Raw genomic sequence first — 15,690 nt, forward strand, 5'->3', positions numbered from 1 at the left:
GAATAAAAATGAAACCTTGGGCATTGAAGATATGACCGGAATGTACCTGGTCAAACCACAGTACACCGAACCCAGTGTTTTGCATGTGAGAGGCAGATTTGGGGCAAGATCTTGACCGTCATCCCTGATTTCATCTTCAAAATGTCAGGAAGTTTCTCCAATATATCCATTCTTTATGCTTTTGTGGCACTACTTTTAAAGGACCTATCCCTGTGATTTATATTTATTTTAACTCCTCTACTAGACTATGACTTCCTCAATGAGAAATGATCCACATCTGTATCCTATATCACCCCTTGAGCAGAGCAACCATAATTAAGTTACTCATTGAATTTCAGTTTCAATCAGTATAAGATTTATTAGCACTTATGAGATCTTAAGCACTGAGCTAAACATTGTTGGAGAAAATGAGTCATACTTACTGTCCTCAAAGAATTTATTATATTCTTGGGGTTAAACATACTTAAACAGCTAGAGTGGCCAATTAAGTATGACAGGTTGAATATTCACATTTATCTTTGATCCCCCTGATTCTCCCATAAAATAACAGTAAAGAAATAGACAAGTCCTAAAGCCACAAGTGGAAAGAAAACTTGAAAGAAAATCATCAGCAAACAGGATTTCAGCAAAATGTTGAAAACGTGTAACCGCCCACGTAGGCTGGAGAATGCTAAAACTGAGCAAGCCAGAAAGTAAATCAATTCTTCACACGGAATGCAGAAAGCCTCAGGAATTGTAGACACCAAGAGGCAAGGGTGCAGGTTAAAGCTGTAAATCGGAAGATTTAATTGGGAAGATTACATTGGGAGCAGTAAAATGCAATCCCCTCCTACTAAAGTGCCAAGAGATTGCCCCATTCCCCAGCACAACAGAAGGAAGAAAACATTCTCTGAAGAAGTTGAACCAGAGAGAGTGTGGATTCAGGGACACCAGACATAGCTGAAGTTGTGTGAGTTGCCTCACAAAAACAGTGACTCAGTGGGTTGAGCACCTGACTTTTGATTTTGGCTCAGGTCATTATCTCACAGTTTGTGAGATCAAGTCCTGCATCGGGGTCCATACCGACAGTGCAGAGCCTGCTTGGGATTCTCTCATTTCCTCTCTCTTTGCCCCTCCCCCCCAAACAATTAAAAAAATTAAAAAGATATCCATTCATTTAGAGAATAAAAATTTAGAAAAGCATATATATGTTTATATACACACATACATTTCAGTTTGCGATCAGCATACCAAAAATATTAGCATATCAAAAAAATGTTATCACATATAAGTGTATACACACCCACCCACACACAACAGTTAAAAATAAACATGACATGGAGCACCTGGGTGGCTTAGTGAAGCATCTGACTCTTGATTTCAGCTCAAGTCATGATCTCATGGGTTCGTGGGATCAAGCCCCACATATGGCTCTGTGCTAACACTGTGGAGCCTGCTTGGGATTCTCTCTCCCTCTCTCTCTGCCCCTCCCCTGCTTGTGCTTACTGTCTTTTGCTGTCAAATAAACAAATAAGCACTAAAAAAAAAAAAACATGACACACAAATCCAGAGATGGAAAATAAGAAAGACAAGAGAAGCATAGATAAAAAGAAACTAAAAGCTGTCTGGAAGAAAAATGCAGATCACACACAGATGATCAGGACTCAGAAGGAATCAGACATCTCAACAACAACAACAGAAGCTGGAAGACAGTAAAAAGAGCTATAAAGCTAGGCAATGTAATTATAATGCATGATTTAGCTAAGCTGTGAATAATAATTACTTAGAATGTAAACACTTTACACTAATTAACTAAAAATGGTAGTGAAAATATGTTGGGAAGATAAGGAGCCGAAAATGTGTGTGTTTTTTCAGATGAGGGGCAGTATAAAAGAGTTATAATTTCATGTAATAAGAAGAATAAATCAAGGGCACCCAGGTGGCTGAGTCAATTAATTGTCCAACTCTTGATTTCAGCTCAGGTCTTGATCTCCGGGTCATGAGTTCAAGCCTCAAGTTGGGCTCCATGGTAGGTGTGAAACCTACCAAAAAAAAAAAAAAAAAAAAGAATAATTAGTCAAAAAATAGCAATAAAGGAATGTTATGCTATTTAGGACCTGGAGGTAAACACCTGAAAAATCATTAAAGAGTTAAAGTGATTGCTCTGAAAAATAGAAATAGGACTGGAGTGGGTCGAGCAAGAACTTCTGTGGTTTATTGTTGTAATTCCACTTTTTTTTTCAAGTTTTTTTATTTTGAGAGAGAGAGAGAGAGCACAACAGGAGGGGGGCAGAGAGAGAGAGAATCCCAAGCAAGCTCTGCACCATCAGCACAGAGACCTACACGGGGTTCAAACTCATGAACTGTGAGATCATGACCTGAGTCGAAATCAAGAGGCCAACACTTAACCAACTAAGCCACCAGCCACCCCATAATTCTATTCTTAAACAATGGATGTGTGCCATTTTGATAAAAACATTTTAAAAATATGTTCTAAAGAATTAAACTATGGTCTTAAATAGAGTGTGGGGATTTTCTGTCTGATTTGTGAAAGAATTCTATTCTGAAAAACCATTTGCAGGAGATGGGACTTGGAGAAAGATGAATGGAGTTTGAGTGGCCATAAGGTAAATTCAGGGTGAGATTGCAGGACGTTGAAATTAGCAAAATATAAGGGGTCAGTGAGAAGGGCTGTTGCCAGGAATCAAGAAAGTAAGATGTTGAACAGCGGGAAAATCCTACATAAATAAGGGGAAGTCAGATGAGAGAAGGCTTTGGACTCAAAGCAGAAGAATTTGAACTTGCTTAAGAAAAAAGGGAGTTGTAGGTTCCCAAGAAATGCAATGATGTAATAAAGCAAGGTTTTAGGAAATTTAATGTGAAAATTACTGTATTTTACATACGTAAAATAGTGGGTATGGAATGGAGTTGTTTGGTCTCTTTCACCATTGTATCCCCAGAACCTGTCTCAGTGATTATTCAACCCATACTTACTGAATAATCAAATGGAAAAGAGGCTGGGCACTGACATAGTAATCCAGGCATGCAGTGGTTAAGGCTTGGGACGAGGAAGGGGTGATAGAAATGGAAAGGAACACATGCCTCTTGCACACATTTCAAAAAAAGAAATAGTATACTTTCCTATTCTAAATGCCCATTTAAAAAGTCATTTCACATTAAATATAAACAAATTTCTCATAGTAATAATGTTATAAATAATATTACATTCTTAGGCCCTCTTTAACTAGAATTAATCTAAAATATAGTTCAATCTAAATACATATGTTATGTATAAGTAACATTTTATAGAGTCATTTCTAGAAGATAAATTTTAAGTTCCAAGTGGTGGATTGGAACTTATCATGCTAGCTGTATATTGCCACGTAATAAATTTTCAAAATTGAGTATCTTTAAACAATAGTCATTTTATGACATCTCATGATTTTGTGGATGAGGAATTTGGGCAGGCCTCACCTGGGTGATTCTTCTGCTCCAAGGGTGTCACTTGAGGTTACTCACTGATATTTATCTGCTGGGTGTGCTGGTCTGGAGAGTTCAAAGTGGCCTCCCTTGCAAGTCTGGTGCCTTAGTAAGGATGTCTGGAAGGCTGGGATAAGCTGGGACTATGGTTAGAGGGCCTACATAAATAAGGCCTCTCTAGCAGGGTATTCCCAGGGTAGTTGGTCTTTTTATGTGGCCATTCAGACCTCATTGCAAGAGTGTCGCAAGAGATCTAAGTGGAAGTTACAAGACTTCTCACTTAGTCTCAGATAGCATGCAGTGCATCACAATTTTGCTATATCGTATGGTTATAGGTAAGTCAAAGGGCCAGGAGAGAGGCCTGAATCCAGGGACGCTTGCTTTATTGGAGGATCATCTTTGGTGGCTAACTTCTACAATGGAGATTTAATGTTCTAAACTGTATAGGTACATAATTCCTATTCTTCTCCAACTATTCCAAAGAATACAAGAGGAAGGAAAACTTCTGAATTCATTCTCTGAGCCCAGTATCACGCTGACACCAAAAACGGATAAGACACCACAAGAAAAGAACCAATATGGCCAATATCTCTCATGAGTATAGATGGAAAAATCTTCAACAAAATATTAGCAAATCCACCCAACAATACATTGAAAAAATCATACACGGGTGCCTGGGTGGCTCAGTCAGTTAAGTGTCAGACTTCAGCTCAGGTCAGGATCTCATGGTTCATGGGTTCGAGCCCCACGTCGGGCTCTGTGCTGACAGCTAGCTCAGAGTCTGGAGCCTGTTTCAGATTCTGTATCTCCCTCTCTCTCTGACCCTCCCTTGCTCATGCTGTCTCTCTCTCTCTCCAAAATAAATTTTAAAAAACATTAAAAATTTTTTGAAAAAATCATACACCAAGATCAAGTAGGTTTTATTCCCAGGATGCAAATGTGGTTCAATATTTGTAAAACAATCAACATGATACATCACGTCAATAAGAGAAAGGATAAAAATCATATGATCATTTCAATAGATGCAGAAAAATCATTCGATAAATTACAACAACCATCATAATAGAAACCCTCTGCAAAGTAGGGCTAAAGGGAACATACCTCAACATAATAAAGGTCTTATATAATCCTACAGCAAACATCATACTCAGCTTTTTCCCTGAGGTCAGGAACAAGACAACGATGTCCACTCTCACCACTTTTATTCAACATAGTACCAGAAGTCCTAGTCACAGCAATCAAACAACAAAAAGAAATAAAAGGTATCCAAATTGACAAGGAAGAAGTAAAACTCCCACTATTTGCAGATATATAGAAAACTTGAGGGGCGCCTGGGTGGCTTAGTCGGTTGAGCTTCCGACTTTCGCTTAGGTCGTGATCTCGCGGTTCGTGGGTTCGAGCCCCGTGTCGGGCTCTGTGCTGACTGCCAGCTCAGAGCCTGGAGCCTGTTTCAGTCTGTGACTCCCTCTCTCTCTGACCCTCCCCTGCTCACGCTGACTCTCTCTCTCTCTCTCCTAGAAATAAATTAAAAAAAAAAACATTAAAGAAAACTTGAAAGACTCCACCAAAAAACTACTAGAACTGATGAATGAATTCAATAAAGTCATGGGATACAAAAATAATGTACAGAAATCTGTTGTGTTCCTATACACTAATATATTATGAAGCAGCAGAAAGTGAAACTAAAAATTTCTGGACAGTGAAGGAAACAATCAACAAAACTAAAAGGCAACCTACTGAATGGAGGACGGTACTCACAAATGATATATTTGGTAAAGGGTTAGTATCCAAAACATTTAAATAACTTATACAACTCAACACCCAAAAAGCAAACAATCCAATTAAAAAATGGGCAGAGGACAGGTACAGATATTTCTTCAAAGAAGACATAACAGATGTCAGACAGACACACAAATAGATGCTCAACATACATCACTCACCCTCAGGGAAATGCAAATCAAGACCACAATGAGATATCACCTCACACATGTCAGAATGGCTACAATAAAAGAATCCAAGAGATAACAAGTATTGGTGAGGATGCAAACTGGTACAGCCACTCTGGAAAATAGTATGGAGGTTCTTCAAAAAGTTAAAAATAGAAGTACCCTGTGACACAGTAGTCACACTACTGGGTATTTTATTTACCCAGAAAGTACAAAAACAGTAATTTGAAGGGACACATGCACCCCTGTTTACTTCAGGATCATTTATATTAGTCAAACTATGGAAGCAGCCCAAGTGCCCATAGATAGATGAATGGATAAAGAAGATGTGGGATATATATATACATATTACATATATGATATGTCATATATCATGGAATATTATTCAGCCATAAAAGGTCTAAAATCTTGCCATTTACAACATGGATAGAGCTAAAGACTATAATGCTAAGTGAAATAAGTTGTCAAAGAAAGACAAATACCATGTGATCTCTCTCATATGTGGAATTTAAGCAACAAAACAAAGAGCAAAGGGATAAGAGAGAGAGAGAGAGAGAGACAAACCAAGAAACAGACTCTTAACTATAGAGAAATGATGCTTACCAGAGGGAAGGGGTGGGAAAATGGGGATTAACATGGTTAAAAAAAAAAACAAGAAAAGAAAAAAAGAAAAAAAGGAATGCCTCTGTCTTCACTTTGTCAACATTGGGGTTTCTCTTTTTTTTTAAACTTTAGCATTAATAAATAAAATTATTAAATCTCAACCAATCAATCAATCTGTATAGGTACAAGTACCATTCACATTTTCACCAGAAAAAGTTGTATTAATGAGTCTCAAACTGTACCCTCAGGGAAACCTGTTTCATTGCTAATGTTGAATAATACCAGTCTTTTCCATATTCGGAAGAAAAACTGGAATTAACCAATTTTTACAAAATCAATCTTTTGTTTCACTTTGAAAATCATTCTTAAAGCCTATTGCCTGAAAGCACTATTTCTCACTAATATGACAGGATAATTTTTAGAAATATTTTGTTTCTCACCTAGCATTTTTCTCCTTCCTGGTCTTAGGCAGAGCCAGGCTCTTTATGCTCCCTTGCCCAGAAAAAGTATGTATGTCAGAGCTGAACGCAGAAGGCTCTTGCAGACACTTCTCTTTCTGGATTTTGTTTTCATAAAGTTAGTGCTTCCAGAATCTGCTGTGCAGGAGGAAGAGGCAACAGTTGCAACCAAAGTGCCTTGAAGAGCAGATGCTTCCAGAGCTTAATTCTTTGGCCCTTCCATCAACCTTTTTCCTGTCCCACACCCATGAGTCACCCGAATCACTTTTTTGGAACCCCTACTCCATGGAGACTGCTCTAGAGCAATCATTCCCCCCCCCCCCATCTGAGGTGAAGACAGACAGGAATAGTGGAGTGAAAGTTGAAGAATTTCAGACACAGACTACTAGATTTCTCTTCTGCATGTATAGGGGATGAAGTAAATAGTGGAGTTAGAGGTGCCTGGAACTTTTTTATAGCCTGCGAGTATGGAAGAATGCTGAGACTGGGAGTCAAACTGAAAAGTTGAGTAGTTGAACTGAGTATTGGCAGGAAGCGGAGGATAATTAATTTGGCCTCTAGAATGTCAAATGTAATGTTAAGGCAATGCATCCTAAACAAGGTGACCTATAAGAAGCTAGAGGGAAGGGAATGTCACACAGGTGAAAATGTCAGGGTTGTAGGTGAGAGTCTAGCAATTGCTGAAGACATGGCTCAGAGAAAAGAGCAGAGTGCTGAGGACAAGGTCATCATGAAATCCTGTTGAAAAGGTGGAGACCTGGTGGCCCACCTGCCACAACAATCTCTTTCCTTGAGTGATTGCTACTCCCCTTCACTGAAAACTTGGTTCTCCAAAATTATAGACTATCGGAATCATTGTTTGAAATTATACCAGTAAGAATCCTACTCTTGCTTCGAGGATCTAAGACATAGAGAAGCTGCCTTGATTGATTTCCAAGACACGTGCAGAGGTTTGGGGCAGAGGTTTCCGAAGACAACTTTCCACATCTGACTTAACTTTGTAGTCCCCAAGGAAACAGGACCTTGGATCCACTTATAGTCTAGACCTGATGTCACATCTCTGCTTTGTTTGGAGCCTACTAAAACACACTTTATTAAAAATTTACCTAAACGCCCCACCTCCCCCAGAGGTCTGTAATTCCATCTTTTCCTTTGTTTGGTGAGATGTCCCAGAGTTCCTCAGGTATGAACTCTCCCGCATCCCAGCGGGTCAACAAACCTGCGCTGTTGAAGTTTGGATTAATTTATGGAGACATTTGGATGATAGGGCGAAGACAGAGCACTGGAGATTAGTATAATCCAGTCATTCATTTTACAGACGGAAAGTGAGAACCAGAGGAAGAGTTCCTGATGGTCTTTGCAGTTCTCCTTTCCTAGCACCTCAGAGACTTCCAGTTCAGAGTCATTACGGTATCCACCTTTCTGAAAAGCCACTTCAGTTTTTTGGCTGACGCGTAATCCACAAATTTACTCAGGTCTTTTAAGACCATCTTCACACTGAGGTCGGTCATTCCTCCAGTGTTGAGATGGACGAGCTCCATGTAATTATTACCGGAGAAGCGGGACCTCCGACTGACTGAGGGCCTTCTCCCTGCTCACCTTACTCTTACACAATCTTCAGCAACCTTCTTTACTCCTTAAGAGAAGTTTCCTTTTTTCTTTCTGGTCTCCCCAACCCACTCTCTCAGAGTAACCGCTTAAACCAGAGAGCCGAGCCCCACCCTTCGTTCAAATCTTCCTTACTCCGGGAAAGCCCTCCAAAAATGTGGGCTAGGCTGCTTCCGATTCTGTGTGCCCCTCTCTCTGCCCCTCCCCTGCTCATGACCTGTCTCTCAAGAATAAATAAATGTTAAAAAAAAATTTTTTTTTTTAAAGGTGGGCTAGGAACCAATTTTATCTCCAGACCAAACAGAAGGCAAACACTTCTTTATTAGGAATGCAGTATTTTATTTAAACTACAGCATAAGGTAGTTTTAACAACTCCCTTGATCCCTGAAGAAAGGCACATCTGCTTGCGCCCTGGGAGATTCCGCGCCCGCAGAGCTGCCGGGTCAGGCAGCGGGGTAACCGAAGGTACTGCAGTAAGAGGGCTTCCAGTAAAACTTGAATCGGTGACCCCCAGGCGAAGAGTGGCTGCAGGGCGGCGGCGCGGCCCGGCGCGGACGCGGATTGGTCATCTCGGCGGGGACCCGCCGCGCCTGCGCCGTGCTCCGCGCGCACCGCCCATCCCGCCGCCCAGTCGCCGGTCTTCGGCCTCTGAAGCGGTAGGGCGGCTGCCGGCAAGCCGGCGAGCGGACTGCCCGGCGGGCGGACGGCAGGCCCGGCCTGCTGTCTCCGATGAAGAGGGACGGGACCGTTTTTCCAGTGTCTAGAATCTTGTCGAGCCCGTGCAGCCTGCCCAGGCGGACGAGGGAGAAACTGAGGACCCGCAGACTCTCCACCCGTGCCGCCGCCGCCATGGCTGCCATGATGGATCGGAAGTGAGCCTCAGGGCGACTGCTACCGGCGCCGGCACTTCGAGTTTGGGTTCCCCGGCTCCCGCCGCCGCGGAAAGGGCAGGCGACGCGGCAGACTGCCGACTCTCTCGGCCTTCGCGACCCCTACCCTCAGCTCGGGCCTGCTTCCTTCCAGACTGAGAGGCGGGGAGTGGCTCCCGGCCTCCGGCCCCGGCAGCGAGGAAGATGGCGGACCCGGCCGAGTGCAACATCAAAGTGATGTGTCGCTTCAGACCTCTCAATGAGTCTGAGGTGAACCGCGGCGATAAGTACATCGCCAAGTTTCAGGGAGAAGACACGGTTATGATCGCGGTGAGTGACCCCGCCCCTACCCCTAGTCTATCTCCTTCGGGCCTGGCTGGGCCCCGAGTTCGGGGAAGTGGCGGGGTGCAGAATTGAGAGCTAGCGGTGATGACCCCCAACCCTGCCCCCCAGCAGAGTTTGCGGGTTCAAATAACCCTGGGAAGGGAGACTGCGCGGCTCCCTGGCTGTTCCTGGATCGCCCCCACCCCGAACTTGAAGTGCCCAGAGATGGGAGGCGCCTGATCTCTGTGTCTGTCTGGGACACTCCCCCACCTGGGGCGCTGAAGGAACTGTCCGGGGAGTAAGTTTAGTGCATATTTGCCTGTGTGTGTGTGTGTGTGTGTGTGTGTGTGTGCGCGCCTGCCTGTGCAGTTACTGATGCTGTTGGTGTTTTGCACTATCCCCAAGTTTACCGTTTGTAACGTGCAAGATTAAAGTTCAGCTAAAAACGTTGAGCTTTAAGACCAGCCCTATTGTACCTTAAATAGTAAAGATACTTAGTTTTATGGAAGATAAAGATACAACTGTTTGTTGAACCGTATTGTCTGCCTCTCGGGAGGAGGAAAAATTATCAAACAACTACAAATATACCTGTACCCCAAGTGTTCACCCATCCGTCCTTTGAGTGATGAATGAACGTTCATGTTAACTATTATAAATGACAAATTGAGGACTGTAAAAAGAGTGCGTTTTCTTTTGAAATCGGAGTGACCAATTTTTTTTCCAATTTTCTAGCAGATCTTGCCAACTCTGATTGGGTCAAACAAGTGCCCAGAAAAATCTGTAATCTCTTAGTGGGTTTTATGGGGTAAGAGTATAGCATAGAGTGTTAACTTTTTGTGTGTATTATCATTATAAAAGCAAGCTTTAAAAAAAAATTAAACTTTGACCAGTAAGCTGGATTGGTTTCTTGTTAGTAAATTGATTTTGATAATCTCAAGGATGGAGAAATGATGTCCTTTGTACTGTAAAATATAAAACATAACTAGAGTTTCCTGATCATTGTCAGGGAAACCAGAATGTCAGGTTGATTTTTTTTTTTTTTTTTTTTTGAGGTCTGATCTCTGGTATTGAAAGGTCCTATGTATGTTGAATTCCCAGTTCAAGAAGATTAAAATGGGTAGTAGGATATTACATACCTAATTGTTACTAAAAATTAAATTTATCTTTCTTGGTAATGCAATTGTGGCAGAACTTTTTTGTACATTGCTATCATGGTACAACATCTTAATGTTAATCTTTTCTCTAATGGCGTTCCATGTTTAGCATATTGTTTGCACAGTCTAATTTGGAAATAGGACAAAGGGTCACAGGAGATGGGACATTGATGATTAAGAGCATAGAAGACAAGACTGAACTTCAAGAGTTTTTACGTGAAAATTTGCAAAGTTAAGCTCTAGATAATGAATGTCATGTCATAGCCCTTTGTTGCTTGGTAGACTTGGGGCAAACAAGTCATTAGATTACTAACAACTGCTTGCGACTACTGTGTGAAGACTGTCGGGCTGGCTTTTTGTTAACAAGTTCATGAGAAAAACTAAATGACATCATGGTTAGACAGAGGAGTTAAGCACAGAAGTAGTCATCCTTTTTCTTTATGATGGTATCTTAACATGGAATCAGGAGGCTTGCAGGGCCTGGGTTGTTGGCAAACTGGCTACTAGTTGCTCAGAGTTTTTGTGATTACTCAGCTGCAACCGTGGTTGACACATTGAAGCTATTTCCTTTTTGACTTTTATTAAGAATGTCTCGTTTGTGCAGACTTTTGTGTGTGTTTAAACAAATCTATTAGTATTATAAAGATTCATTTTTTTGAATGATAGGATTTAGGATTCATAAGATGTATTAGGTGAGAAGGCACCTTTCTGCCCAAATATGATGTAAAACGTGACAACAGAGTTAAAACGAGTAATTAATACTGGAAGCACGCATGTATCCTAGGTTGTTCTTTTGAGTTAAGTTCTTGTAAGTTCCTTAACAATGTAAATAAATCTAAATGATAACAGAAATAATGAATAGGTGATTGAGTTGTGAATCCGTAGTAAACAGTTGGCCTTTAAATTGGGTAAGCATTTTATTAGTCTTTTTTTTAAGTTTAAGCAAAAATACAGTGGAGTCACATAGCCTTAAGAAATGTAAGACAACAGGTTTAGTTCATTATTTTCAAGAACTAATCTTCTGCACTTACTAGGTCATTGGTTACTCTGAGGTCTCAATTTCTTTTAATGAATTTATATTTTAAAAGGTTTGGGAATTTATAAGGAATAGCTGGGAGAGTGAAATCTCTAGGTAAAGTTAGGTATTGGTTTATTTTGTTCATTTTACTGGATCTTGATTCAAAATAAACAGTTTTAAGAAGGAATTGCTGCAGTGCATCTTTTAAAACTAAATTATTTAAACATGATTTAAAAAACACTTTGTACAGTCTTCTGGTTAAATTAAGATTTAAAGAATAAGTATTTTAGTTTATAATGTTACTGAATTATAGGTATAATGAATGCTCCTTTAGAAGATAATTTTTAAGGATTCTCATTTTCATTGAAGTTCAGTGTCCAGTATATTGTTGAAACTTTTTTCCTGTTACATCAGTGATTTTAGTATAATATCCCCTGGCAGGTTAAATCTTGTAATATAGATTACAAGTGTCTCTGTGTTTTGCAACTTTCGTACAGATTTTTTTTTTTTGGTAATTAAGTGCTTGTTAAAGAGGTATAAGTATCACATATTGAATGAAATAAATGGATTATTTAAGGAAAACCTTTAAATGATAAAAATAGAACATATTTGCTTTAAATAAGAGAACTTGTTATCCACAAAAAAGAAGGACGAGGGAAACACCATATATAGTTGAAATGAGCCTGCTGAAAACTCCAGGGGAAAAAAATCAATAGAAAAAAGTGTTTATGCATCATAAAAGTGGAACATGTGTATATGTATCAGTTAGTATCTTTACTAATCATTGTTCCTTATATGGTATACTGTAGAGTCTGTCAGAACCAAAAACAGGCTGTTGTAGTTCATTAAAATTAGAGGAAAGTAGGGGCGTCTGGGTGGCTCAGTCAATTAAGTGTCCAACTTCAGCTCAGGTCACGATCTCACAGCTCATGAGTTCGAACCCCTTGTCAGGCTCTGTGCTGACAGCTCAGCCTGGAGCCTGCTTCAGATTCTGTGGTCTCCCTCTTTCTCTGCCTCTCCTTCGTTCATGCTCTGCCTCTCCTTCGTTCATGCTCTGCCTCTCTCTCTCTCAAAAGAAAGAAATTAAAGGACAGTAAAACCTAATTCGATCATTTTGTCCAGTTCCTTGCCTATAGCTCAACATGATTTCTCTTTTCAAGTGAATGATGATTTGGTGTTTGATCATGATTACCTTAAGAGTGAACATTAAAAGAGAAAAAGTCATCATCACATGCCTGTACTGTTGTGGAATATTAGCTGTCATTGTCATTAAACTAAGTAAAATCTGGTAAGCTATCATCCCATGTGATCTGAGGATCACTACTCAAAATTCCAGAGAAAGGTATACGCCTACTACGAGGGTGTCCTTTATAACCAGATTTGATGTTCAACTTGGTCTCTGCAGATACAAACAGGAACCACTTAACTAAGAAATCTGAGGTATGGGGTGCCTGGCTGGCTCAGGCTTTGGAACATGAAACTCTTGATACTGGGATTTTGAGTTCAAGGCCCACATTGGGTGTAGAGACTAACTAAAATTAAAATCTTGAGAGAAAGAAAGAAATCTCATGTAGATTGCAGTTCAAATAAACATTCCTGTTTGGTTTTGTCCACTTGAACCCTAAGTCACATATGAATATATCTTATGACTTGGGGTATCTTTGAAGGTTCATGGAAATAAGACTATATAATGTACATTTCAAGGCCAAGTACCAGGATTTTAAAGAGATGGATGTCTAGATTGTGAGTGTTCCTTGGTTTAATTCATTTGAAAGATTTTTAGTAAAGAAGTGTCCCTTAATTATAGACCCATTACAAGTAGTTTTTATGTTTCATGAATTTTGTTGTTCATCCCAGGAAGCTATGGTCATTTAGTAACTTCAGGTCTTGATCTCTAATCAAAACATTGCCTTATTTAACAAAATTGTAGATTAGTTTTGGAATTAAAACTTTTGTCAACTTAATGCTTATTAGTACTTAATTTTTGATTTAACAAGGATAGAACATCTAAAAAAATCGCTCAATCCCAGCTTAGTTATTTTTTAGTTTGCATATTTGCCATAAGGAATGCTATAGTAAACAGCTGTATAAAAGTACTTTTTAATTGTATTTAAAATTTTTTTTTTAAATTTTTGAGAGAGAGAGAGAGATAGGGTGTGAGTGGAGGAGGGGCAGAGAGAGAGGGAGACATAGAATCTGAAGCAGGCTCCAGGCTGTGAGCTGTCAGCACAGAGCCCCATGCGGGGCTCGAACCACAAGCTGTGAGATCATGACCTGAGCCAAAGTCGGACGCTTAACTGACCAAACCACCCAGGCACCACTAAAAGTACTTCAGAGACAGATTTTACTATTACCCATTATTTTTGGTATATTTCTTTCTAAATGAAAGTTTACGACCACTGTTTTTATTGGTATGATAATGGAGATAACTTAAGGTCAGTCATGTTTGTTCTTTATATACATATATAATTTTTTAAGTTTATTTATTTTGAGAGAGAGTGAGACAGTGCAAGCGAGGAGGGGTAGAGAGAGAGGGAGATAGAGAATCCCAAGCAGGCTCCAAACTATCAGCGCAGAGCCCAGTGCAGGTCTTGAACCCATGAAACTGAGATCCTGACCCGAGCCGAAACCAAGAGTCAGGCACTCAACCAGCTGAGCCACCCAGGCACTCCTGTTCTTTGTATTTTTTATTTTAATAAATTTTTAAGTTTATTTTGAGAGAGAGAGAGAGAGCATAAGTGGGATAGGGACAGAGAGAGTGGGGTGAGAGAATCCCAAACAGGCTCCACATGGTCAGTGCAGAGCCCAAAGCGGGGCTCGAACCCGCAAACCACAAGGTCATGACCTGAACTGAGATCAAGAGTCTGATGCTCAACCAACTGAGCCACCCAGAGACTCTTCTTTATATTTTCTAAATGTTTAATAAAATTTTATTACTTATTTTGGAGGATGCAGTTGTCTTCTTCTTATTACCTATTTTCTGTTGATAAGTTTGTTTCATGCAAGCAGAATTTGAGTTAATCATTGTTTAATTTCATACATAATTTTATACATCTTTATTAAATGTATATTTTGGCTAATTGCAGTCTGTTCTTGACTCTGTACTAAATTGTGAGTTCTTTAATGCCAGATGCTGACTCCATTTCAATTCAGTTAACATTGTGTGACCACTTACATTAGATCCTCGTATACAGCTTCTTACCTTATTAGTATTCAAGATTCTACCCAGCCTTATTCTCTGTTCTTTGAACCCTGCAGTCTGTACTAGCTAAATAACATTTCTGAAACTCTGTTAATCGTTTATCTGATAGTTAAACTGATACCTGATAGGTGCTAAATAAGTGTTTGCTGGATACATGAAGAGGAAACTTTACTTTCTTTTTGGATAGAAAGAATTAGAATGGTTTATCTGTGGATGGTGATTGTTATTTTGATTGTACGTGTGTTTGTTTTCAGAATTGTTCGTCATGATTATGTCTTATACAATCAGTAAAAGAGTAGATTGTCTTTTTTTTTTTTTTTCTTAGTAGCACCTGTAAAATTGGATGTTAATGCCTGTGTAGAATCTTAGTGAAAGGACTTTTTTTTTTTTTTGAATAGTTTATTGTCAAGCTGGTTTCCATACAACACCCAGTGCTCATCCCCATAAGTGCCCTCCTCCATGCCCATCACGCCCCTCCCGCTCCCCCACCCCATCTACCCTCAGTTTGTTCTCAGCATTCAAGAGTCTCTCATAGTTTGCCTCCCTCCCTCTCCCCCACTATTTCCCCCCTTCTTCTCCCCCATGGTCCTTCGTTAGGTTCCTGCTAATCCTCCTACACGTGCAAACATATGGTGTTTGTCCTTCTCTGCCTGACCTATTTCGCTCAGCATAACACCCTCAAGTTCCATCCATGTTGCTACACATGGCCAGATTTCATTCTTCCTCATTGCCGTGTAGTATTCCATTGTATAGATAAACCACATCTTCTTGATCCATTCATCAGTTGATGGACACTTAGGCTCGTGAAAGGACATTTTTATGTATGTTTCATAGGTGAAGAATAATTAGACCTTGAGATGCCTACTTTTAATTGATGTCAAAGTGAGGTCATCTTAGTATAACCTTTAGGAATGCTTTCAGCTGCAGAGGGAACATAACTAATAGTGGTTAAAATAAATACAAGGTTATTTTTCTCATATAAGAAGTCTGCAGATAGGCCCTTGCTGCCACTGTTTACTGACTCTTGTTGTGTGTTGTCATCCTTAAGT

General features: G+C 40.0%; 1 protein-coding gene across 1 annotated transcript in view; it reads left to right on the forward strand.

The window, feature by feature from the left end:
* Window positions 1-8,715: 8,715 nt before the first annotated feature.
* Window positions 8,716-15,690, forward strand: part of KIF5B (kinesin family member 5B) — a 50,031-nt gene continuing 43,056 nt past the window's right edge. Inside the window, exon 1 of the mRNA XM_039248658.1 lies at window positions 8,716-9,273. Within this exon, the coding sequence (XP_039104589.1) occupies window positions 9,148-9,273 (126 nt within the window). The 5' untranslated portion in view covers window positions 8,716-9,147. The remainder of the gene's footprint in view (window positions 9,274-15,690) is intronic.

Source organism: Hyaena hyaena, unplaced genomic scaffold, assembly GCF_003009895.1.
Source record: "Hyaena hyaena isolate Hyena2069 unplaced genomic scaffold, ASM300989v1 scaffold_314, whole genome shotgun sequence".
NCBI classification, from domain to species: domain Eukaryota; kingdom Metazoa; phylum Chordata; class Mammalia; order Carnivora; family Hyaenidae; genus Hyaena; species Hyaena hyaena.